This window comes from Poromitra crassiceps (genome assembly GCF_964638095.1).
Source record: "Poromitra crassiceps genome assembly, chromosome: 21".
NCBI classification, from domain to species: Eukaryota; Metazoa; Chordata; class Actinopteri; order Beryciformes; family Melamphaidae; genus Poromitra; species Poromitra crassiceps.
This window is the reverse complement of record NC_139638.1, coordinates 11,591,823-11,617,721: the sequence shown is the minus strand read 5'-3', so window position 1 is coordinate 11,617,721 and position 25,899 is coordinate 11,591,823. Positions and strand designations below refer to the sequence as shown.

The 25,899-nt window shown below is 43.4% G+C and overlaps 1 protein-coding gene across 1 annotated transcript; it reads left to right on the top strand.

Moving 5' to 3' along the window:
• The first annotated feature begins 265 nt into the window (after window positions 1-265).
• Window positions 266-25,289, top strand: slc30a5 (solute carrier family 30 member 5). The gene is made up of 16 exons (XM_083657921.1): window positions 266-667; window positions 1,412-1,534; window positions 1,779-1,845; window positions 3,214-3,299; window positions 4,073-4,160; window positions 5,463-5,550; window positions 5,652-5,728; window positions 7,142-7,312; window positions 9,368-9,656; window positions 13,849-14,057; window positions 15,835-15,992; window positions 16,104-16,233; window positions 16,762-16,999; window positions 22,399-22,625; window positions 24,296-24,424; window positions 25,011-25,289. The coding sequence occupies exons 1-16, from the start codon at window positions 597-599 to the stop codon at window positions 25,179-25,181; spliced, it is 2,322 nt and encodes a 773-aa protein (XP_083514047.1). The 5' UTR covers window positions 266-596; the 3' UTR covers window positions 25,182-25,289.
• The last annotated feature ends 610 nt before the right edge of the window (window positions 25,290-25,899 follow it).

The window sequence follows — 25,899 nt, the reverse complement described above, 5'->3', positions numbered from 1 at the left end:
ATAACGAATTATTGTTGTTATTGTTGTTGGTATTATTATTATTATTATTATTATTATTATTATTATTATTATTATTATTATTATTATTATTATTATTATTATTATTATTATTATTATTAAATTAAAAGTTTGGGCACCGCTGTTGGCCCTGTAGTGTGAGGAGGAGGAAGAGAGAGGTTTTGCGCAGCTCATCAACTGCGCAGGAGGAACGTTCACGAACACACGCTCGTGACGTGGAATGTTTACCGTGTCCGGAAGTGGCACAGCTGGGATGTTCTTCTTTCATTTCGGGACTGTAGAATTCAACCTAAACGAGGCAGAGAAAAAGCCCGTCATGTATTTTTTTTCATGTTTTAAATAACGTTAAGTGACAACATGTATGAGTTTGCCCTGCGACCTTCATAGAGCGCGTGGTGCGGATATAAACTGGGTACATTTCTTTGACATGCCAGGTGGCTAACTAACTAAGCTAGCTAGCTAAGAGGCTAGCTAGCGTTACTGCTAACCAACTGTTTGCTTTGCTTTTATAACGTTACATTGGCTTTTTTTCAAGGTAACGTTAGTTATTGTTTTCCTATGTCCTGCGTCCTGGGAAAATGGAGGAGAAATACAGCAGCAACGTACTTTCCAGTGGGAAACTGGGCATGGTGGAGGTGCCCAATTCCAGGTAAAGTCTGTCGACTGTATCATGTTGATTTAAAGTAACGTTAATCCACACAGGATTAACGTTACTTTGACACTTGTCAGTTGTAACGTCATTGGGATTCGATGTAGTACTGTATAATCAATTCTAGCTACTTTTATGGTCAAACAGCATTCTTCATTGTGACATTGATTGATTATGATATACATTATCAGTAAACTGTAAAAGCTTCATAAAAGTCAATTTCACTGAACAGAAATTCATTTTGAAAGAAATTCTTGGCAAATAGAAATGCTCACTAAGAAAAGGAATGTAAACAAATTTGTGCACAAGATTGAGAGAAATAAGCTTTCCTGGATGGGATATTTTATTTGAGCTATTGACATGAGACCACAACTTTACATGTTTCATTTATATTTTTGTTCATGCAGGTCCTAATAGGACTTTGCAGAGAAGGACTCTGACGAGAGCTAATGTCACTGAGTTAATATTGTACTTAGTTATTTAGTTAGTTTGGATATCAGTAAACACACACACACACACCCACACAAATTCTCCAAACACCACAGCGCCACTCAGTCAGAATATGGGCTGATGCAACATATTTGTGCACGATGTATGTCTTTTTTACACTATTTTTGTCTGCAACCTGTCATAGTCGCTGCAACTCAGGCACCAACATCTTTTAGCCCACAGTATGTCATGCACATGCGTTAATAATAAGTCTGCTCCAATACTAAGAGATGGTTTTGTCTTTCTCCTTTCCAGCTTAACCAAGTATTTAGTTTTGCTGCTCGTCTCCAAAGTCCTCAAGGCTCTTGGGATCTTTGAATCGTATGATATTCTCAAAGTGGTTCACATCGTCCAGTTCATCTTCATACTAAAATTAGGGTGAGTATATATAAGCTTATTATGTGTTGTTTGTTTCAGTCCTTTTATTATACAGCTCTTTGTAACTAAAGTGCAACATCATTGTTTTTGTTCTTGTTATCATAAAAAAGACATTCAGCACCGTTGGTGTGTGTGGAGGTGTAAAGTATTATGTAGCTACTGTATTAAATAGTATATGAATGTATATATGAATCCATGTCTCTATAATGACAGCATGCTGACAATCATTCTCCTTCTTTGGCAGGAGTGCTGTTATTTTGCTTTTCTTTCAAAAGCCTTTCTCTTCTGGGAAAGTCATTTCAAAAAGACAGGTTTGTTGATTTCACCCCCTCTTTTACCACTTGTGTCTGAATGTGCTCCTGTCTTAACACATTCACTGCCAGCCGTTTTTTTTTACTGTAGGTAGGTTCTGCCAGAGGGTTTTTTTGAGGACATCTTTCAAGACCCGAGGATTCTTTTCTGCTAAGATTTTGTGAACACACAATATCTCAAAAGAACTAATAGAATGTGTGCTTTCTCTGTCAAAAAGAGTTAGTTTGTAGAGTTAGTAGTTATGTAAGCATTAGCAGTTGAATACAGCATGGTTTCAGCGTCTGAAAAATTATTTTGAGATAAACGGCTTTTTGTGAAATTCGATAGAACAGCCACTTTAACCATTCATTTTTGGCATCAGTAAGAGTCAGACATCTAAACAATAGTTTTGAACAGTAATTTCCTCCATAACAGCAGGAAACCCCCCTCTACTTCAAACTCCTCCCTCCGTATGTGTTCTTCTTGGCTGCAGCGAGCGTGTCTGTAACCTCGCGTCACCAGGCTCACTGCTTTGCTGCTGCTGTGCCTGTCTGCCTGGCGGCCGCTGTGCAAGTCTGGATCGGCTCGCTCGTTTCTTGTGGTTTGTGTTGAGAGCTTTGATGAAGCTTTTGCGATTCTGGTCTTATTTATGCTGCGTGTTTCAAAGTGTGTTCCACCCGTAATCTATTATGCAAATTTGCAATCCCGCACCGCCAGCAATCAGCGCGAAAACGAAAGCGTTTTCCCCCATCCATTTTCATGAGAATGGCTTCCTCACACATGCTTTTTGCTTGCCTTCCTCTAGTCTGGGAGAGCACTGTCGCCACTTAGTGGGTCCGTGGAATGGGTTGTACACGTTCGCTGGCTTCAATATTTTTATAGGAGACGTGGGGAGCGTTGATCCACGTCCCACCGTCAAAAAAAAAAAAAAAAAATTTAAGCCGAGATAACTCGTCATTGGCAGTGAACCGTTGGATTCTGTAAGCCGAGATATCTCGTCAATGGCAGTGAACGTGTTAACTGAGAAAAATAATGATACTTTTATCCTTGGCTGCGTCTTTAGCGAGCACTTTTCTATCATTCATGTCATGATGACCATTGTAGGGACACACAAATATGATTAAATCTGTTGCCTGAGAGGCTTTGACCATTGCATGCCTGTGTGTTGTCTGAATGCAATATTGTTCAAGAATCTTTAAGGTGAATCTACTGTTGCCTTCATTAGAAGTTGTTCTGGATAGAAGTGTTGGATAAATGCCAAAAATGAATATGTTTTTATTAAATGTTTTAATGAAATACGCTGTGTCCTTGCACCATTACGTCATCAGCTCAACCTGCCTCATAACAAATCTTTTTTGTTTGTTCTGTGTCCTTTTTTCCCACTTTAGTGGATAAAGTTACTAAAGCATTCTGTGATCAGCTGCATCATATCCCTCCTGGGTTTCTTCGGTCTCACTCTCTGTGGACCTTTAAGGTAAAATGTCCCAAGTCCAACCTCACCATGAATGTGTGTCTATCACATGAATGTGTGTCTATCACATGAATGTGTGTCACATGAATGTGTGTCTATCACATGAATGTGTGTCTATCACATGAATGTGTGTCTATCACATAGCAATTAAATACCACAATAGTTAAGTGAGCACGTAAGCACACTCATTTTTAACGGTGTGTTCGAGCTAGGCAATATGGACCAAAAATCATATCTCTGTATTTTTAGGCTGAATGGCGATACATAACTTATCTGTATTTTCTACAAAGTGGGCTAAATGTGCAGTTGTAAGTCAAAGCCACACATGAGATGTAGGGCTGGGCGATATGGACAAAATCTAATATCACAATATTTTTGACCAAATACCTCAATATCGATTTTGCACCAATATTTAGGGATAACTATTGGTGCTTTCACAAAGTATTTACACAATGAGATTTTCTGATAAATAATCATCAGTAATGTGGATATAATGACTAAGTGGGTAAAGGCAAATAATAGAACAGCTAGAACAGTCTGGTAAGTTTGGAAAATGACATCACTTTACTGTAATGCAGCCTTTAAAACCAGGAAAAGACAACACTTATGTCATATGATATTACGATATCCAAAAGACGATATCTAGTCTCATATTACGATATCGATATCATATTAATATATTGCCCAGGCCTACTCTGTGTTTATATCTGTGTGCTCATGCATCACAAGCTGTTGTCTTGACAATGTGATGGAAGACTAGCTCGTGTCTTTCTCAGGACGTTGTTGCTGTTTGAGCACAGTGACGTGGTCGTCATCGCTCTCCTCAGTGTGCTGTTCACCAGCTCAGGAGGCGGGCCCTCCAAGGTAAGAGACTGTTCACCAGCTCAGGAGCCCGCCCCTCCAAGGTAGGAGAGGACACACATTCACATGCCTTGCACTTCTTAGAAATTCACTTTTTCTCTCTCACATGGCGACGGACTGGTGAACTCAAAAGATGTATCTGCCAAGAATACTACATTCATAGAAATCTGTCACCTTAATTATAGTCTCGCTGGCCAGCCTCCTCTCCCTTCCGTCCGAGGAGTCTGGCGATAACTGGGATAAACCCTCCCCTGCTCTACTCTGCTCTCCCATTGGAGCGACTGTTTCGGTGGCAGCCGGATGTTCGCTCCCGGCTTATTACAAGCTCTGTCATTGGCTCCAACCATGTCAATCAGAGCGGCTTCCGCTCCCTCCTCCCTGTGTGTCGCTGTAAATAGTGCCCTGCCGCCTGAGTGAAAAAAACAACGCTAACTAGCTATCAAGCTAACGGCAGAAACTTATACGATAGCTCGTTGCTACACGGTGAAAACGGCAAATTGGATTGTTGGAAACTATTTTCTAAGGGCACTGAAGCTAAGCGCCGCCCATCGCAATCCCACTATTGGCTGGCCAGCGAGACTACCTTAATTATAATACTATTTCATGTATAGAATCAAATATTGTATTTTAATTTAAAACTTGCTCATTTACTTATACACGTTTGTAATTAATCATGAAACAGAAATTCAACAGAATTCATGATCAGACTGAATTTTGAAGCAGTTTGATTGGTTGATGGTCAGAGAGATGGTGTACGGTGGTCAGCAGGGACAAAGATTGAGAACAGGCAAAGACCAAAATACTGTAAATAACTGAGTCATTCAAACTTATCATCCCAGAAAGTTACTCTCCAGTGTGGTAGGTGACCCTCATTGATTCTTATCACTTAAAATAAACATGAAATCGAATTTTGCAACTGTGTTAGAAAGCTTTATAATGTGAAGTGTGGGTGTTAGAAAGCTTTATAACATGTGAAGTGTGGGTGTTAGAAAGCTTTATAACATGTGAAGTGTGGGTGTTTGGATCTTTAGGGGCGGCTGTAGCTCAGGAGGTAGAGCGGGTTGTCCACTAATCGCTTTGGATAAAAGAGGTCGGTGGTTCAATTCCCGGCTCCTCCAGTCTGCATGTCGAAGTGTCCTTGGGCAAGGCACTGAACCCCAAATTGCTCCCGTTGGTGTGCCAGCACCCTGCGTGGCAGCCTGCCGCCATCGGTGTGTGAATGGGTGAATGTACCTACTGACTGTAAAGCGCTTTGGATAAAAGCGCTATATAAATGCAGGCCATTTACCATTTACCATCTTGCAGACCAGAGGTGCTGCCGTCTTCATCATCGCTGTGATCTGTCTCCTCCTCTTCGACAACGATGATCTCATGGCAAAGATGGCAGAGCACCGTATCCTTTCCTCTTATGAATGCTGTTTATTGACCAAGTCTGCCATTTTTCACCATATTCTTCCTCTATGTTGTGTTTGCCTTGACTGTTCATTTAACTAGCTGAGGGACATCATGACAGCGCCCTCACTCACTTCCTTTACACGGCCATCGCATTTTTAGGGGTTGCAGATCATAAGGTAAGCAAGCAACACACGGTACAACTGACACATTTAACTCTTTATTTTACTATCTACATTTAGTAATATTTAGGGATGCACCGATCGATCGGCACGTGACCGGAAATGGCCGATTTTCACGTGATCGGCCTCGATCGGTGATCTGCGCCGGTCACTCTAAATAGCCGTTTCAGTGAGCTGATTTTCACAAGACGTGCGCGCACCCCAAAGCACCGAGACAGGCACACACGCCAGCATACCTTCCTGTTGTGGATTCTTTTCACCGTCAGTGAAGTAGACAAAGCTCGCAGTTTGTCACACATGCAAGTCGAAAATGAGCCGTGGAGACAGAGGTGCGGCCGAGTCCCGCTGGCTGGAGTCCAGTCTGAGCGGCTCGCTTCACCTCACTGGCCCCTCTCTCTCTGCTCTCTCTCCCCGGGAAGCAGTGCTGCTGCACCCGGCCACCGCGCACAGCCGGCTTGGCGAGGTGAACGTGAGCATTGTGTCCAGTATAACCATTCCCCGACCTGCATTCTTCATTCCACATCAGCGCTGCTGCCTCAGCCTGTCACTCATGTTGTAACGTGGAAGAGACTATTTGTTTCGTATTGCAAATAGAACGACATGAGAACGACGGACATAATAATAAAAATGCATCGGACTCACAAGTGTGCCAGGTTTGTGTGCGTGACGATATTTTTTCGGATGGCAGATAAAAATACGCATACCAAACTTCGGACTGTGTGTAAACTCCGCCTGATATTCAGACTGAAGATCGTTACTGTAACTCATAAACTCATTTCCCCTCTACTCAAGAGGACTGGTCTGGAGCCAGTCTATAAACTCCTTGTCCATGGATCATTTTGATGTTCTGTTGCACCTGTTTTCTTTTGGAAAAGTAAATGCATGATAGCTGTGGGATATAGGCTATTGGATTTAATTTAATTTAATTTAATAAATCCAATTTTGTATTCATTGTATTTGCACAAAAAGCTCTGTCCAGTAGCCTAACCTGGAACACTTTTATTTTGAGATGTGTTTGAGTGAGATGGTCCTACTTCATGCAAATGATAAGAATTGTTTATTTGTTTATTTGGATCCCCATTAGATGTAAGAATTGTTCTTTGAATCTTAATTTTCAAACAAAGTTACAAAAACGTTTGTGTAAGCTGTCAATTGTTGTTTTTAGAAAAAAAAATCGGAATCGGCAAAAATCGGTATCGGCAAGTCAGACTATTCAAAAATCGGAAATCGGAATCGGCCAAGAAAATGGCAATCGGTGCATCCCTAGTAATATTTAATTTACTTTCCAGCTGGATTTTTGTGGGACCTCTTATTCAATGAGTCGAGGTCTGAACCATGCAAAAGTTACATCTCCCTTTTCCTCCTTTACCTCATTTCTTTCTGTTTCCACTGGGTTATTTTGCCCATCAGGGTGGGGTTGTGTTGCTAGTCGTCTCCCTGTGCCTGAAGGTGGGTTTCCACACCGCTTCTCGGAAGTTGTCGGTGGAAATCGGAGGAGCCAAGCGCCTCTACGCCCTCGACAACCTGGTTTCTGTGATGGTGCTGCTGCCCTGGGTCATCGTGCTCTCAGTGACCACAGAAGTAAGCGGACAGAGCATTTGTGACAAGAAGAGACATATATAGATGCACATCACCTATTTGGGCACTTTTCTGTTCAATCTGTTGTGGAACTGGCTAGCATTATCTACAGCAGTGGTTCTCAACCTTTTTACACCAAGTACCACCCCAGAACTTACCACCATATGAAATGATGAGAGGGAGGGAGCCACGCATACCACCAGTGGTACCCGTACTACAGGTTGAGAACCACTGATCTACAGTATAGACCTTATTCGATTGACGTCACTCACGTACTCACGCCCACCGCCGCCATGTTCTCGACATAGCGCTGCAGCTCTTAACACATTCACTGCCAGCCTTTTTTTTTTTACTGTAGGTAGCTTTTGCCAGAGGGTTTTTTTGAGGATTCTGGCTCATTTTACAAGAGCCAAGGATAATTTTCTGCTTGGAGTTTGTCAACACAAAGTTCACAAAAGTACTAATAGAATGTGTGCTTTCTCTGTCTAAAAGAGTTAGTTTGTAGAGTTAGTAGTTATGTAGATATTAGCCGTTGAGTACAGCATGGTTTCAGCGTCTGAGACAAAAAGCTGAGATAATCGCAGTTTTGTGAAATTCAATATCAAACAGTCACTTTAACCATTTATTTTTGGCATCAGTGAGACATCAGACATAAACAATATAGTTCTGAACAGTAATTTCCTCCATAGCAGCACCCGCACCCCCTCTCCTTACAACTCCTCCCTCCGTGGGCGTGTCTCCGTGTTTGTCAGTCACAAGCCAGTCTCTCCTGCCTGTCTGAGCAGTGAGCAGCAGCCTCTCTCTCTGGCGGCCCCTCGTCGGCGAGCGTGGATGTGGCTTAATCCGTTCTTGGATTTTCGGTTGAGAGCTTTGACGAAGCCTTGTGTGACTCTAGGCTTATGCTGCGCGCTTCAAAGTGTGCTTTCCACCCAGTCCACCTTTGGAAGCCCCCACCGCCGTGCGCCCGTGTGAAAGGTTTTCGCCTACAGTATGAGAATGAGGCTCGTTCGCTTCTGGGTCCTCGGTTGAGCTCAGCTGGAATGCGTGCGTTTCTGGCCAAACAACACTCAATAGTCTGAGCACCGTCGCCACTCAGTGGGTCGGCGGAATGGATTGCACACGCCCGGCGGCTCTAACAGTATAATAGAAGATGCAAAAGGGCCAGATCAACGATCCACCGTCAAAAAAAAAAAAACGATTTTTTTGACGTATCCATACGTCGCTGGCAGTTAACGGTTGGATTCTGCTTGACGTATCAGTACGTCGTTGGCAGTTAACGTGTTAAGTGACAGCCTATGTGAGAGCAGCGTTTATAGGAAGCTAGCCGCCGTTAGCGTTACCTGTATCGTTCCAATTGTGTTCCGATGGTGACCTGCGTTAGGCATGGCTGTAGTAATGACAGCAATAAAGTCCCCGTGGTTTGTTTCTATCTCTACCGTCCACAGACGTGAAGGGAGCGAGACAGAGGATACGTCAGCAGCACAGGAGATGTGTGGATAGTTAGGAGAGACAGGTGAAACGTTCTGACAGCTCCTCACAGCAAAGTCTGTTCACCTCGTTTTTTCTTTTGTTTATTATTACAGGCATTAACGGCAGCATACAAACAACAACTCTGGGTTTTTTATTGCTGTCATCACTATTGCTATTTTGTAATGGAACAGAAACGACAATAAGGCATTTACTATAGTTGTCAGCTGCAGGACGGTATGTCAACAATGTGGCGCTGTCCGGGGTTAGCGAATAAGGTCTATAGCTACAATCAGCCAATTTGGGTACATGAGAGGTACAACTGATTGCCTAGTACTGCTCACTTTATGCCTAATGCATTAGAAATAATCACTTCTTAACAGTTTTCAGTCTTTTGGAAGTGGAGACAGCTGATATATCGAACATAACTAGCTCTCATAAATGATATATTTTAGATGGGGATCTGTGAGCAGGGGATAGACCTTTTTCACAAATATGGCTTATCGGTAATTTACCTTTCGCTTTGTCATTCAAATAATTGATTGAATCTCTTTACTGACCATGTTTTCTCTCTGTCCCTCTTTACCACAGAGCAAGGTGGACTCATGGTCGTCCCTCATCCTGCCTTTTGGGATGATTATCTTCTCTGTGATGATCCTGGAGTTTTACGTTGAGTCCATCTGCAGCGCGAAGATGGAGGCGCCCAGGTGCGCCCGCTACGGCACCATGTGCCTCCTCCTGAGCGCCCTGCTGCTGGCCAACTTCTGGACCCACCCGCTGACCCACCAGCTGCGCTCCATGAGCAAGCCGCCCCAGCAGGACAGCACCGAGCACGTGCTGTCCGGAGGAGTGCTCGTCAGCGCCGTCTTCTTCATCATGTGTAAGTGACAGCCGTGACTCTTCCTCGAGGCCATTTACACCTGGCGTTAACATGCGTTTTCTGCAATCTGATTGCAATCTGATTGCAATCAGATTGCAGAAATGGTTGTCCTCTCAAATCCGCATAAAGTTGCTGTATCCAGATTGAGAGGACACATTGCATTTACACTTGTGTTCAATGTGTACACAATGCATCCCTGACCACCTCCGGAGGTGGTTTGGCCGATCAGATTGCAATCCGTCTTCAATGCGTTTTGGGGGTATTTACACCTGGCATTTCAAGTGATAAAACACAATCTGATTGCAATCTGATCACAGAAAACACATGTTAACGCCAGGTGTAAATGGCCTCTTCTTCATCATGTGTAAGTGACGGCCGTGACTCTTCTGAGATGGAATTTAATCTAAATCATAAGGCTCTTTCATACACAGATCGCGGAAAAATAGCCGTTTAGGAGTCCCGTAAAGCCAGCCGCCTCGCCACAGAAATTGCTTTCACACGAGCCAAGCAGCACGGCCACATTACCGTGCTGCTCTGTACTTTCAGGTGAAATCCCCCGCTCCCGCATTGAAAGGCGAGCAGAGGGATTTCCAGCTCCTCCTAGCCCAAATTAATATTTTCATAGGTTAGTGTAGCCTAGGCTACTGTATGATGAACGAATTCAATTCAACAACAGACTTTCCTCCTTCTCCTAGTCCGCTGAGGAGATCTGTATCGGCATTTTCATTGGCTGTTTGCCGATATCATAACTTAATAAAAAAATGCGCTAATTTGCGGCTGCTGCACCTGGAAGAATCCCCTCCTACAGTAGTTCTGTGTCTGGAGCAATGTCCCGCCCACAGCGCTATCTGATTGGTTACACATCAAGCAATAGCCTATCAGAGAGCTCAGAGATGAAATCTTGACACCTCACCTCAGTGCTTTCTGTTCAGCCGCAGCCTGCACTAGACAGGGGGACAGTGCGAGGCTGCCTGAAGCGAGAGCAGCGGACTAGTTGGCTGTTGTAACTGTAACACTCACACTGTGTTAAGGTAAAGCAGCAGATATTGTCATGCCAAAGTTGTAATAAAGTTAATATACATAATAATTACCTACGCTGACATTGCAAAAACACCACGATCTTATGAGCGATTCGTATGAAGCGCTGCCTCGCACAGTGTGGTGTGTGGAGATAGGTCTGTCTATCAGTCTACTTTTTTTACTTTCACTCGTCACTTTCTTGATACATGAGGTGATTTCCCCTGTAATTTTTTTATGAATGAGCTGACCATTCGCACCTTTTCCGGCTCGCTGCGACGACCTTTCAAGTGGAGGCGGGTTGTCTGCCAATACGGCGATGTGACAACCTTTGGTGCCGGGACAAAAGGCGTACAAGAATTACCCACCAACGCGCGTTCATGCCTTTCACATCGGAGCCGCGAATCCTAATCTCCGCGCATTTTTCGGCTTTCATGGCCGGTGTGAAAGACCCTATAGTCTTCATCTTACAGATCCTCGCACACTATTAAATACCATCAATCTGTTATGCTCAGGGGGAATTATTTTGTGATGAACGTTGCAATTACCGTTTTGGTGTTCCCATTTTATCTACAATCGCCCAGGGGCGTCCGGGTAGTGTAGCGGTAGATTCCCAACCTAACAACATGAGGGTCGCAGGTTCGCGCCCCTGTGTTACCTCCGGCTTGGCCAGGCGTTCATACAGGCACGATTGGCTGTGTCTGCGGGTGGGAAGCCGGATTGGGGCTGTGTGTCCTGGTCGCTGCACTACCGCCTCCTCTGGTCGGTCGGGGCGCCTATTCGTGGTGGAAAGGAACTGGTGAACAGCGTGATCCTCCCACGTGCTACGTCCTGCCGGTGAAGCTCCCCGCTGTCAGCTGAAAAGAAGCAGCTGGCAACTGTCTGCACATGTATCGGAGGAAGCATGTGTGTGTCTACTGCTCTCCCCAGAAGGGGGTGGGGCAGCAGGGGGAATTAAATTCCTGTGTTTTTTCATATTGCAATATATATCACAGAAACAAAATATATTGCAATGTCAGTTTTTTCCAATATCTTGCAGCCCTATTTTCATATAATGTCTATCTGGTTGTAATTTAAAATCAGTAATCAGTTGTGGTGAATACTGTTTCTCTATGACAAGGAAGTACACTTGCTATGTCTTCTTCTTAACAGTAGATGGCAGCATGGGACTGGTTCATACTTTGCCTGAGGACGAGGTCATTTTAGTTCCCACCTGTCATCGTTTGATTGTTTACAGGGGACACATTTGTGTAATGCAAACAGAGTAAAAGTCCGCTGTGAATCCGCACAGTTGCCAGAGCCCAGAGTGATTGGAGAAAGCTACCCACCAAGAAATCGGGGTTACTTTCACACCCAGTGTCCAACTAGGGTTATTCCCAGGTTGGTTTTGGGTATGAAAGGGTTAACCCGGGTTGCCCGACTCGGCTTGGCAACTGGACCAGGGTCGGACAAGGGTTGATTTCAGTGTGAACGGCACCACCCGGGTTGCTATTTGTTATGCTAATATGCAAGGCCTAATTGTTCTGCATCTGTCCCGGGTTGTGACCCAGGTCCGATCTGAATTGTCATAACCAGGGATTAACCTGTTGATCCCTGACCCCTTTTAGATGGGCCCAAAAACCCAGTAATATCCACAAACTATTGGCTTTTTCTTCGGTCTAAACGTTACAAAGCAGTTAGTGACAGCTGATTAGCACACCAGCTGGAAACAGTATTGTTTTGACTCTTGATGACATCAATGCTTCCCACAGGCTGAAATCTGACTTTACATGTCCAATGGAATCCAAATGGCAGAATATGCCAACAGAAAAAAAAAGAAAAAAGCGTCTCTTGGATGAGATGAGTTTCCAGCATTTACTGAACGAGTGTCAAGTCAGCTAGAATGTAAAAGTAGGTCTTCTGCTTTAGGGCTTTCAAAATAAAATCCTTAACCTTTATATTGATTTTTAGTAATACTTTACAGCCGCAGTTTCACTCCATATGTAATCTCAACATCACAAGTATTTATATTCAAGTTTTCTGTTTCATTCGTTGAAATACTTTTTTTCGTCCAAAGGTGAGAATTTGATTGCCTTTTATTCTGAAAGTAAATTGCGGTATTTCTGTTGCTAGTCTGGCTAAAGCGGAAAACATGCTTGTGCATCAGCCTCGACTTGGAGCCTGGTAGACGGCAGCTGGATGTATATACTCGAACGTCAGCTTGGTGGTTCGATCCAGGGCTCCTCCAGTCCGCATGTCGGTGTCCTTGGGCAAGACACTGAACCCCAAATTGCTCCCGATGGCTGTGACAGAAATCAGCAGCTTGCCGCCTTCGGTGTGTGAATGGGTGAATGTAGGCACATTGTAAAGCGCTTCGGATAGAAGCGTTATTATAGAAATGCAGTCCATTTACCATTTTACCATTTGTTATTTTGTAATTTCTTCAAAAGGTTGGTTATCATTCATGTATTGGATCATATGCTCTAGTTTTCTCTTGCAGTTTTCTAAGCAAAATGTTGTAGTCTGGTAACGGGGGTACTTGGATTCAGAAGTCAGGGAAAGTGGGAACTGAAGACAAAAGAGTTTGAGAACCACTGACTGGAGGAGCCTGTTTGAAAGTTGCACGGGTCTATTGGTTATACCACCACCACCAAAAAGAAGAAGAAGAAGAAAGTACCCAGAACTTCAAAGTACATTACCGGTACTTAACTTAATTTAACTTAAAGTGCATTACCAATGCCTGTTTTTTAGAGTGGTTTTCACATGGATACTTCCTTTTAACTGTTGAATGACAGATGGATTTGTCTTACCCAATGTAACAGTATAAAGGTCTTTACACATTGGGAGCGTTCTTTTTCGTGCGATTAATTTGCACATCAATAATATTTTCCGAACCTATATCAGTCAATGCAACCGTGCATACCAACGGCGAAGTTTCGCTGAGCGTTATTGCGGCGTTTATTTTTTCGAACCACGCTCGATTTTTCAGAAATTCGCTTCCGACGTGTACACATCTGTGGCTGTGATTGACAGGTAGGTCAAAACTCGCATCGCAATTTCGTGCCGTATATTTGCATCGCTCTTGATGTGTAAGGACCTTAAGACTCATTCTGAACATTTGTATCACCATTTCATATTTTATATATATTATATTGACCAATAAACTTTGATTTCTCATCCCCGTCTCTGTCTGCAGCTTCCAGTATCCTCTCCTCTCCATCCAGGAAAGGTCAGAAGGGCACCTTGGTGGGCTACTCACCTGAAGGGACGCCTCTCTACAACTTCATGGGAGACGCCCTGCAGCACACTTCCCAGTCCCTCCCTCGTTTCATCAAAGAGTCACTCAAACAGATCCTGGAGGAGTACGACTCCAGGCAGATCTTCTATTTTCTCTGTCTCAACCTGGTAAGCACCACTTATGCAGGAGAGCCCAATGGATTTTATTTTGTTTTTTACCCGAACTCAGGGATGGGCAACTTTGATGATAGAGAGGGCCACAAAAAAATGTCCTCGCTACCAGAGGGCCAGTTTTTGCTCAGGGCCGAACGGCGCCAGCGCCAAAAATTTGGGGCATTTGAAGCCAGGTTTAGAGGAATAACTCATTTTAAATTAACAGTTGTGATGTCATTATTCAGTCTTAACCACCAATATTTGATCCTTTTCCTCACTCACTCCTATGTCACCACCTGTTCTCCCTGCAGGGCTTGAAATTCACTTTTTTGACCACCTGCCAATATGGCTGCTAGATTTTAAAGTTACCAGTCAATTAGAATTTCCACTAGCCGAAATGTTTTTCTTGAAATAAACCAGAATATGAGTGGGTTAATTTAAGCATACGTATCAGTAAGTGGCCCGGGATTCTCAAAGCCTGTGTTGAGGGTCACACAAGAACAAAAATGCACTCTTGAAGCTAAATAAATCCAAAACCAACGAGTTAATTATTTAAAATTTTACTTCAATGTAGAACAGTCATTTCTTACACATGAGATTACTTTTAGCCTTTTAGTCATAAAGATTATTGAAAGATATTCCATATTCTAGACTGAAATGTTATAACAGAAGTGGAGTATTGGCCAGAATGACATGAACATTTGGACACTTATTCAATGGGTATCTTGCATGTTGCATGTATTTTCTTTTTTTTTTTGCAATTCCAGCGTGGGCCACAGGGGGCGCTCGCGGGGTGCATGGGTTAGGGTTAGTTGCCCACCCCTGCAACTGTTCTAGACAGACGCATCCCTGGTTGTTTTGCAGGAAGCTAATAAGCTGATAGTCCACATCCTCACTTGCAAGACACAAACACACGTAACATCTTATCATATATATCATATAACACTTAACACGTAACATCTGTCATTTGGCCAACACACGCTTGCCCAAAGTGACAAACAATGCCATGCTTTTATCATATTTATCAGAGCCATGTAAATATTATAATAAAAAAGAACAGAAATTACTGTGAGTGGATGAATGAATATTAGAGGTACAATAGAGAATAATAGACACAATACAATAACACTGAAGGTATGAGTTTATACAGTCTGTTTGTTAGTGTCATAAACTGTTGGCTGGGTTCCACAATCCTAATAAGTCCTAGTTTATTCCAACTTGTATGTAATCAAATGTGATTAGATGAGCATGGAACTTAAAAGTAGATAAACAAGCAGCTGTTGTGAGCCTACCCTTCTTTAAAGCTTTCCTAATAGTCTTAATGTCTTTTCGGCATGTAAATTAAATGTAACCTTTGTCATAAGAAACTTGAATTCAATCAATCATTCAATAATTTTTTTGAGTGGTGTGATGTTTGGGGCGGCTGTAGCTCAGGAGGTAGAGCGGGTCGTCCACTAATCGCTTTGGATAAAAGAGGTCGGTGGTTCGATCCTCAGCTCCTCCAGTCTGCATGTTGAAGTGTCCTTGGGCAAGATACTGAACCCCAAATTGCTCCTGATGGCTGTGCCAGCACCCTGCGTGGTAGTTTGCCACTATTGGTGTGTGAATGTTAGTTCTGGAGCCAGGCTAGGTGAATGTACCTACTCATTGTGAAGCACTTTGGATAAAAGCGCTATAACTGCAGGCCATTTACCATGTTTGCTCTGTAGAAGTGAGTGGTACCTTGCGTGCTTGTGACTTTGAGTCTGGATCTCGTAATTGTCAGTGACATGTTTTGCTCCTCATGTTCCAGGCTTTTACGTTTGTGGAGCTGTTCTACGGCGTGTGGACCAACAGCCTGGGCCTGATATCTGATGGCTTTCACATGCTGTTTGACTGCTCTGCCTTAGTCCTGGGTCTTTTTGCTGCCCTCATGACCCGCTGGAAAGCTACCAGGATCTTCTCCTACGGGTAAAGTCCATTGAGAAGATGTGAAAGGGCTTTGGTGGGAGATGCTGGAATATTTTAGGGCGAGAAAGAAATTCAACATTCACTCATTCATCGTCCTTTTTCCCCCCGCAGATATGGTCGCGTTGAACTTCTTTCTGGATTCATCAACGGCCTGTTCCTGATGGTCATAGCTTTCTTTGTCTTCATGGAGTCCGTCACACGATTGGTGGATCCTCCTAACATAAACACAGACATGCTGACTGTAAGTCAACTGCTTCTGCAGCTTCATGTAAAGGCTTGTGAATACATGACAGACAGTACATTTGCCCCATCTTGGTAATGTTGCTTGTAATGTTTTACAACAATTACTAGGAGGATATATTGCTATACAAGAATGTGACAATATGTATTGTGGGGCATAAAAATGGATTGTGATATTAGCAACATTTTATTCAGCTGTATTAATCACAAATGAGATGGCTTGCTCCATCTAAATTGTAATATTTGCACTTTGTACTGATATTTTTAAATAGTAGTTTATATTCTAGCAAACCAATTCAAATCATGAAATTTGTGTCACAGAAAATTAAAAAAAATTCTGCACAGTCATATTTTGTTGGCATCAAACTTTTATTTATTATTGTATTGTTCTTGTATCAAATCGTATCATGAGATAAGCATAATCGCCCCTCCCCTACTTACTATATTTCATTTCGGGGTTTAATTGTCTCATGGTATCTCACTAGACATCAACTGTCTTAACGGCGGCGTCTGTTTTTGTCTCCTGCAGCCGGTGTCGGTCGGAGGCTTGCTGGTCAACCTGGTGGGCATCTGTGCTTTCAGCCACGCCCACACCCACGGAGGCAAAGCCTGTTCGTCACATGACCACGGCCACACCCACCACGGGCACAGCCACGGCGAGCACAGCCACGGGGGGCACGGCCATTCACACGGGGGGCATGGCGCCCACGGCGGACACGGGCAGTCACACGGCTCAGGGGGCGGAGGAATGAACGCCAACATGAGAGGTGAGGAGTCATTTTCTTTCTTTCCTTTAGGGGAAAACACCAAATGAGATCAAAAAGAGGGACCTGTATTTGTTTTTGGTAATAAGACCATCCATACTTTAGCAAATGACAAGGAATTGGTCTAAAGTTAATTCTGATTCATTGTAAATGAAAGATCTGGTAAATTATGATGTTGAGAGACCCGAAACACCTTACAACCCCAGCTAACATCACTGATGACACGTCCCAGCGCATGCTGTAGTATGTATATTTTAAACATAGAATCCTGGCTCCCCTGGCCAGTGACACTTAGAAATAGACTAGGTGACAACCAAGTATAGTTTGGTGACAAGCTGGAGAGACAGTTGATGGTCAGAGAGACGACATCCGGTACGGGATGTGATTAGCACCCCAGCCTGGCTCTCTCGTGAGGGAGAAATCCACAAACGCTACGGATTAGCCTCCTGAAAATCTGTGCAAAGATCGGTGCAGCCTGGGGTCCTTCAGGCTAGAGCGAGGTGCTCGTCGCAGGCGAATGACATGCAGCGCACAGGCCTTCTTGAGGCGTCCTCTCTGCCCATGGTAGGATTGCCTTTACCCCAGGAGGGTCTGGTGAGACGTAGGAGGAGCCCGGCCTGGAGTCACCCACACAGGGCCTAGACCCTCCATGCATCGAAGGGTCTTACAATACTGCGGTGTAGCACTAACTCTATTGCAGCGGATTGGGCGTGATCAACCCTTCCGCGGGCAACGTTGCAGACAGAGTAAGGCTGATCCTTGAGCGGCTGCTTCTGGGATGCGGTTTGGGGTCTTAATCAGCCTCGGCTGGGTCTACTGGGCGAGGGTGTATGATGTTGAGACCCGAAACACCTTACAACCCTAGCTAACATCACTGATGACGCGTCCCAGCGCATGCTGTAGTATGTATTTTAAACCTCCCATTTTCCTAGCATCTTCCTCAAAAAACATGGACTTGATTTTGGATTAGTATTTTAGAGAAGTATTAGAACAAGTACAATTTGATATTCAGTTTTTTCTCAATTAGAAACACTGTACCGTTTACGATGTCAATATGGTCTATACTCTGACTTGATATACTCTACTCATTTTATATTAAGTTGTGTGATGCAGCCAAACAACATTCATATATTAGCAATATCTGAAACACATCTAGACCCCTCTTTTGAGAATTCAGATTTAGCGGTTGATGGATACACTTTGTTCAGGAAAGACCGAAATAAATATGGGGGAGGCGTAGCTCTGTATGTGCAGAATCACATTCCAGTAAAAGTACGGAGGGATTTAATGTTGAATGACATAGAGGCATTGTGGGTACAGGTTCACCTGCCACAAACTAAACCAATACTTGTGGGTTGCTGCTATAGGCCGCCTAGCGCAGATATGAAATATTTAGACTCTATTTGTGAAATGCTGGATAAATCTAGTGATGAAAACCGTGAATTATATTTTGTTGGTGATTTGAACATTGATTGGTTTGCTGTGTGTCCGCTAAAGAAGAAGCTTCTTGCAGTGGCTAGTGCATGTAATTTAACACAAACTGTTACACTACCAACAAGAACCAGTACAAATAAGAAGGGACAATCATCATCCAAGTGCATAGATCACTTTTTCACAAATATTCCTGAACACTGCTCTAAAGCAGTATCAATAGCTCTTGGATTTAGTGACCATAACCTAATTGCACTCAAAAGGAAAACTAAGGTCCCTAAGGCAGCTGGTAGGATCATACACAAAAGGTCTTACAAGTACTTCCAGCAAGAATCTTTTATAGAGGATGTGAGAAATGTTAATTGGTCAACAGTGTGTCATGAAGGGGACCCGGATTTGGCACTGAGTATATTCATGAGTTTATTTATGCAAATTGCTGACAAACATGCACCTCTGAAAAAAACAACTGTGAGGGCAAAATGCGCCCCATGGATCAGTAGTGATTTAAAAACTCTCATGGCACAACGAAATGAGGCGAAAAAAGTTGCTGAAACATCTTGCTCTCTATCTGATAGGAAAAACTACTGTAAATTAAGAAATCAGGTAACCAAACTAAATAGAAGTAAAAAGAAAGAACATTACCAGAGTAAAATCAACGACTCAAAAAATGATGGGAAAAAGCTATGGAAAACATTGAATGAAATAATGGGAAGGTCGTCACATCAGAAAAACTCATTTATAGAAACTAATGGTACTTTCTTAACTAAACCAGTTGAGATTGCCAATTATTTCAATAAATACTTCAGTAACAAGGTTGATAATCTCAGAAAGAACTTGACTCCCACTGATGGCTCCTCCCCATGTACACTAATTGAGAACTGTATGATGAAGGATAAAAACTGTCAATTTGATTTTGTGCAGGTTGACACCGCTGAGATCGAAAGGCTGTTGTTGTCTCTGCCAAATGAGAAACCGGCCGGTATAGACCATTTAGATGGCAAACTGTTACGAATTGCTTCTACACATGTATCTGTTCCAATTTGTCACATCTTTAATCAATGCCTCATGTATGGGGTTTGCCCAAAGGTTTGGAAAGAGGCAAAGGTGATTCCAATACCAAAGGATAATAAATCAGCCTTCACAGGTACTAACAGTCGTCCAATAAGCATACTTCCTGTCCTGAGCAAATTGTTGGAGAAAATAGTTTTCAAGCAAATTCAAGATTATTTTACCAGGAATAAATTGATCACTAATTCCCAGCACGCATACAGAGAAAATCACTCTACAGCCACTGCCCTAGCCCAGCTAACTGATGATTGGCTAAAGCAAATGGATAACAAGAAAATGGTAGTACAGTGCTGCTTGACTTCAGCGCTGCATTTGATGTAATAGACCATGATATAATGATTGCTAAACTAAAGAAATATGGATTTAGTAGAACAGCACTCTCTTGGATGGTCAGCTATCTTTCTGAGAGATCTCAGAGAGTCTTTTTTAATGGTAGTCTATCAGAGTGTATATACAACAGCTGTGGTGTTCCACAAGGAAGCTGCTTGGGCCCCTTACTCTTTTCTATTTTCACAAATGATCTGCCTCTTGCAATTGAGAATTCCAACATGGTAATGTATGCAGATGACACGACACTGTATAGCACTGCTTCAACTAAAAATGAACTTGTAACCATCCTGAATCAGGACCTAGAGAGCGTGGCTATTTGGGTGAAAAATAACAAACTAGTCCTGAACATTGCTAAAACTAAAAGTATTGTTTTTGGCTCAAAAGATTAGGGATGGCGATAGAACAGGTCAAGAAGACAAAACTACTAGGTGTTATGTTGGATGAACTATTGTCATGGTCTGATCATATTGACGGCATTGTAACCAAAATGGGGAGAGGCATAGCAATGATTAGAAAGTGCTCTGCTTATTTAACAACCTCTATTATCTGTCAAGTAATACAGTCCTTGGTCTTTTGTCATCTGCAATACTGTCCAGTCATATGGTCAGCAGCAGCTAAGAAAGACATAAACAAATTACAATTAGTTCAAAATCGAGCTGCCAGATTGGCACTTCATTGCTCAACACGCACAAATATAGCATATATGCACGATCGACTGTCTTGGTTCCCCGTTGAAATTAAACTTTACTTTAGCCTCATCATGTTTTTTAGAAATGTATTATTTAATCAGACACCTGAATATTTCTTCCATCAGATAGTCAACATAAGCAGCAGACACAAACATTACACCAGGAATGCCAGCTCAGGACACTTAATACCCCCAACCCCAAGAACAAACCTTCTCAAACGCAGTTATCTACCGTTCAATAACATCCTGGAACTCACTACCTCCTCATATAACTCAGACACAAAATAAATCGTCATTTAAAAATCAACTCAAGACACACCTAATGCAGCTGACCATGTGACTGAACCAAATGTAGTTAATACTTCTCCTATTCTGTTCTAATTTCTATTGTATTGTTTGCACTGATACTGTGCACCTAAGCATTTGATTGCTCAGTATCATTTTAATGTATGCTCTATGTTATGTATTGTATTGCATGTACTTTGTATGTCTTGTTGTGTTTTTTTTGTGGACCCCAGGAAGATTAGCTGTCGCCATGGCGTCAGCTAATGGGGATCCTTTCAATAAACAATAAACAATATTGTATCTTATCTATGATTATAACTATGGTTACTTACATCCTGGTGTTATTCTTTGTATAGGCTATTCAATGTATTTTATAGTCTATTTTATGTATTTCCTTTTTTGTGTCTTATTCAGTTATTCTGTTCTGTACATAAATAAAACACAAAAAGGTAGTGATTTAGCACAAGACAAAAGCATTTGAATTTGAAAAGCTTTTGTTTTCTGTCTCTGTCCTAAATTCCAGGAGTGTACCTCCATGTCCTGGCTGACACGTTGTTTTCTGTCTCTGTCCTAAATTCCAGGAGTGTACCTCCATGTCCTGGCTGACACGTTGTTTCTGTCTCTGTCCTAAATTCCAGGAGTGTACCTCCATGTCCTGGCTGACACGTTGTTTCTGTCTCTGTCCTAAATTCCAGGAGTGTACCTCCATGTCCTGGCTGACACGTTGTTTTCTGTCTCTGTCCTAAATTCCAGGAGTGTACCTCCATGTCCTGGCTGACACGTTGTTTCTGTCTCTGTCCTAAATTCCAGGAGTGTACCTCCATGTCCTGGCTGACACGTTGTTTCTGTCTCTGTCCTAAATTCCAGGAGTGTACCTCCATGTCCTGGCTGACACGTTGTTTCTGTCTCTGTCCTAAATTCCAGGAGTGTACCTCCATGTCCTGGCTGACACGTTCTGTCTCTGTCCTAAATTCCAGGAGTGTACCTCCATGTCCTGGCTGACACGTTGTTTCTGTCTCTGTCCTAAATTCCAGGAGTGTACCTCCATGTCCTGGCTGACACGTTCTGTCTCTGTCCCATATTCCAGAAGTGTACCTCCATGTCCTGGCTGACACGTTGTTTCTGTCTCTGTCCCATATTCCAGGAGTGTACCTCCATGTCCTGGCTGACACGTTGTTTCTGTCTCTGTCCTAAATTCCAGGAGTGTACCTCCATGTCCTGGCTGACACGTTGTTTCTGTCTCTGTCCTAAATTCCAGGAGTGTACCTCCATGTCCTGGCTGACACGTTGTTTCTGTCTCTGTCCTAAATTCCAGGAGTGTACCTCCATGTCCTGGCTGACACGTTGTTTCTGTCTCTGTCCTAAATTCCAGGAGTGTACCTCCATGTCCTGGCTGACACGTTGTTTCTGTCTCTGTCCTAAATTCCAGGAGTGTACCTCCATGTCCTGGCTGACACGTTGTTTCTGTCTCTGTCCTAAATTCCAGGAGTGTACCTCCATGTCCTGGCTGACACGTTGTTTCTGTCTCTGTCCTAAATTCCAGGAGTGTACCTCCATGTCCTGGCTGACACGTTGTTTCTGTCTCTGTCCTAAATTCCAGGAGTGTACCTCCATGTCCTGGCTGACACGTTGGGCAGCGTTGGTGTCATCATCTCCACCATCCTCATCCGGCAGTTTGGCTGGTTGATTGCAGACCCTATTTGCTCGCTCTTCATTGCCACGCTCATCTTCCTCAGCGTCATCCCTCTGCTAAAGGACGCATGTGAGGTTCTTCTTCTACGAACTCCTCCAGAAAACGAAAAGGATCTAAACATCGCGCTGGAGAAGGTGAGATGCCACCAATTATTATTTATAATGATTAGTTACACTACAAAATTGTCATTTGGGAAACAAGTGATTTAGTCTTGTATTTTAGTATTGTATACACTAAGCCACTCCCCCTACCCACCCCTGGAATCCTGAATCTCTATGACCTTCCTATCCCTAGTTACAGTCCCTTTTCCCTAGCCTCGCCCCGGATCAGATCCGTGCCAAAATGTAATGGGTTCTTCCTTGGCCGCTGCTACACCCTCTCACCAAGTTTAATCGAAATCGGCCCAGTAGCTTTTCTGTAATCCTGCTAACAGACAAACAAACATAACATAACATAACATAAGAAAACATAACCTCCTTCACAGAGGTAAGGTAGATCACACCACTAGCATGAAGATTATGTCACATGATTCAAGATAAATCTTGAATTGCAGCAGTATAAATTATGTGACCCAAATTAGCAGATTTTCTTGCTTGTTTCTAGAAAAAGAATGATTTTAACACGTTCACTGCCATTGACGAGATATCTCGGCTTACAAAATCCAACGGTTGACTGCCAATGACGAGATATCTCGTCTTAAAAAAAAATTGACGGTGGGACGTGGATCAACGCCCCCCACGTCTCCTATAAAAATATTGGAGCCACCGAACGTGTACAACCCATTCCACCGACCCACTAAGTGGCGACAGTGCTCTCCAAACTAGAAAAAGCAGAGCCAAAACTGCAGGGGAACGCGCGAGGAAACCATTCTCTCATACTGTAAAATGGATTGGCGAAAACGCTTTTGCTTTGGCGCATTATCGCGCTGGGAGCTGGCGGTGGGGGATTGCAAATTTGCATAATAGATTATGGGTGAAACACACTTTGAAACACGGCAGAAAGCCCACAATCGCACGCAGGCAGCTTCATTGCAGCTGAGAGCTCAACCGAAAACCCAGAAACGAACGAGCCTCATTCTCATACTGTAGGCGAAAACGCTTTCACGCTGGTGCACACGGGCGCACAACGGTGGGGGGTTCCAAAAATAGACTGGGTGGAAAACACACTTTGAAACACGCAGCATAAAGCCTAGAATCGCACAAAGCTTCATCAAAGCTCTCAAACCCAAGAAACGAGTGAGCCCCATCCACACCCGCCAGGGAGGGAGGCTGCTCACTGCTCAGACAGGCAGTAGAAACTCGCTTGTGACAAACGCTGCTGAAAGCCACCAGACACGCCCACGGAGGGAGGAGTTTGAAGGAGAGGGCGTTCAGAACTATATTGTTTAGATGTCTGATCTCTCACTGATGCCAAAAATAAATGGTTAAAGTGACTGTTCTGCCTGTTTGATTGAATTTCACAAAACTGCGATTATCTCAGCTTTCAGTCTCAGACGCTGAAACCATGCTGTACTCAACGGCTAATATCTACATAACTACTAACTCTACAAACTAACTCTTTTAGACAGAGAAAGCACACATTCTATTAGTACTTTTGTGAACTTTGTGTTCACAAAGTCCAAGCAAAATAATCCTCGGCTCTTGTAAAATGAGCCAGAATCCTCAAAAAAACCCTCTGGCAGAAGCTACCTACAGTAAAAAAAAAACGGCTGGCAGTGAATGTGTTAAGACTTCATTAAATGACTCGTTAAGATATTTGATTTGCATTGTATTCATAATATTGATTTTCCTGACTGTTCTTTCAGATTGAAAAGATTGAAGGAGTGCTGTCATACCGAGACCCCCACTTCTGGAGGCATTCGGCCAGTGTGATTGCAGGAACAATTCACCTCCAGATTATGTCAGATGTTGTGGAGCAGAGGATCGTTCAACAGGTGGGTAGAAATAAGTGAATCAAGAGTTTCACTGCAGGTTACTTTTTTCCCCCCATGATTCTGATTATTTTTGGGGTTGTTAAGCCCAGTTTAGACCAAAGATTCACAGTGAGACTGGCTACTACTTGCAACCAGCCCCTGCAACTTGACAAGCTGAATAGACCCTTTTCATGGGGGCCATTTTGTGTCAAAAAGGCAGAATAAACACAGGTGCAAGCAAAACACTAATGAGGGTTTCCAAATTCCAATCATGGCAGTTTGAAACCCTCATTAGTGTTTTGCTTGCACCTGTGTTTACCCTGCCTTTTTGACACAAAATGGCCCCTGTGAGAAGGGTATATTGCTGGCAAAGCCATCAGCTGGCTGGAGTCGAGATGAGACGGGCCAGTTTACACCGCTGCAACTTTCCCTGCAACGTTTTCATCTCGTTGCGAATCTTTGGTGCAAACTGGGCTTTGGAGTTTAGTTTATGAATGATTCATATATAATTAATTTTTGGACCAGAAATTCTGAAACTACCAGTACTGTATGAATGTACAAACAGATATGATTGGTCTCTGACGGTGCGGTTTCCCCTTGTTTGTAGGTGACTGCCATTTTGAAAGATGCGGGGGTGAATAATCTCTCGGTCCAAGTGGAGAAGGAGGCCTATTTCCAGCACATGTCTGGACTCAGCACAGGATTTCACGAAGTTCTGGCCATGACACAACAAATGGAGTCCATGAAATACCTAAAAGATGGAACGTGTATCATGTAACTTCTGTCTGTGGGACCAAATTAAACGTATAACTTTCCTCCTTCTCTCGCTCTTTTTCACTGAAATGTATATGTGTACTGTATGTGGTTCATGTCAAATAAATCTGAATATATTGATTTGACCTTGGTGTGAGCTGCATTTGTTGTGGTGTAGGTGCATCTGAACATTTATGTCATCTCTTAAGGCCCCACACATGATCTGCGCTAAAACCCTTCTGTGCCCGATGTGCCAGAAGGGCCTCACCTCACAGGGCCTGTATGAAGAGCAGGGCCTCACCTCACAGGGCTGTATGAAGAGCAGGGCCTCACCTCACAGGGCTGTATGAAGAGCAGGGCCTCACCTCACAGGGCTGTATGAAGAGCAGGGCCTCACCTCACAGGGCTGTATGAAGAGCAGGGCCTCACCTCACAGGGCCTGTATGAAGAGCAGGGCCTCACCTCACAGGGCTGTATGAAGAGCAGGGCCTCACCTCACAGGGCTGTATGAAGAGCAGGGCCTCACCTCACAGGGCCTGTATGAAGAGCAGGGCCTCACCTCACAGGGCTGTATGAAGAGCAGGGCCTCACCTCACAGGGCTGTATGAAGAGCAGGGCCTCACCTCACAGGGCTGTATGAAGAGCAGGGCCTCACCTCACAGGGCTGTATGAAGAGCAGGGCATCACCTCACAGGGCCTGTATGAAGAGCAGGGCCTCACCTCACAGGGCTGTATGAAGAGCA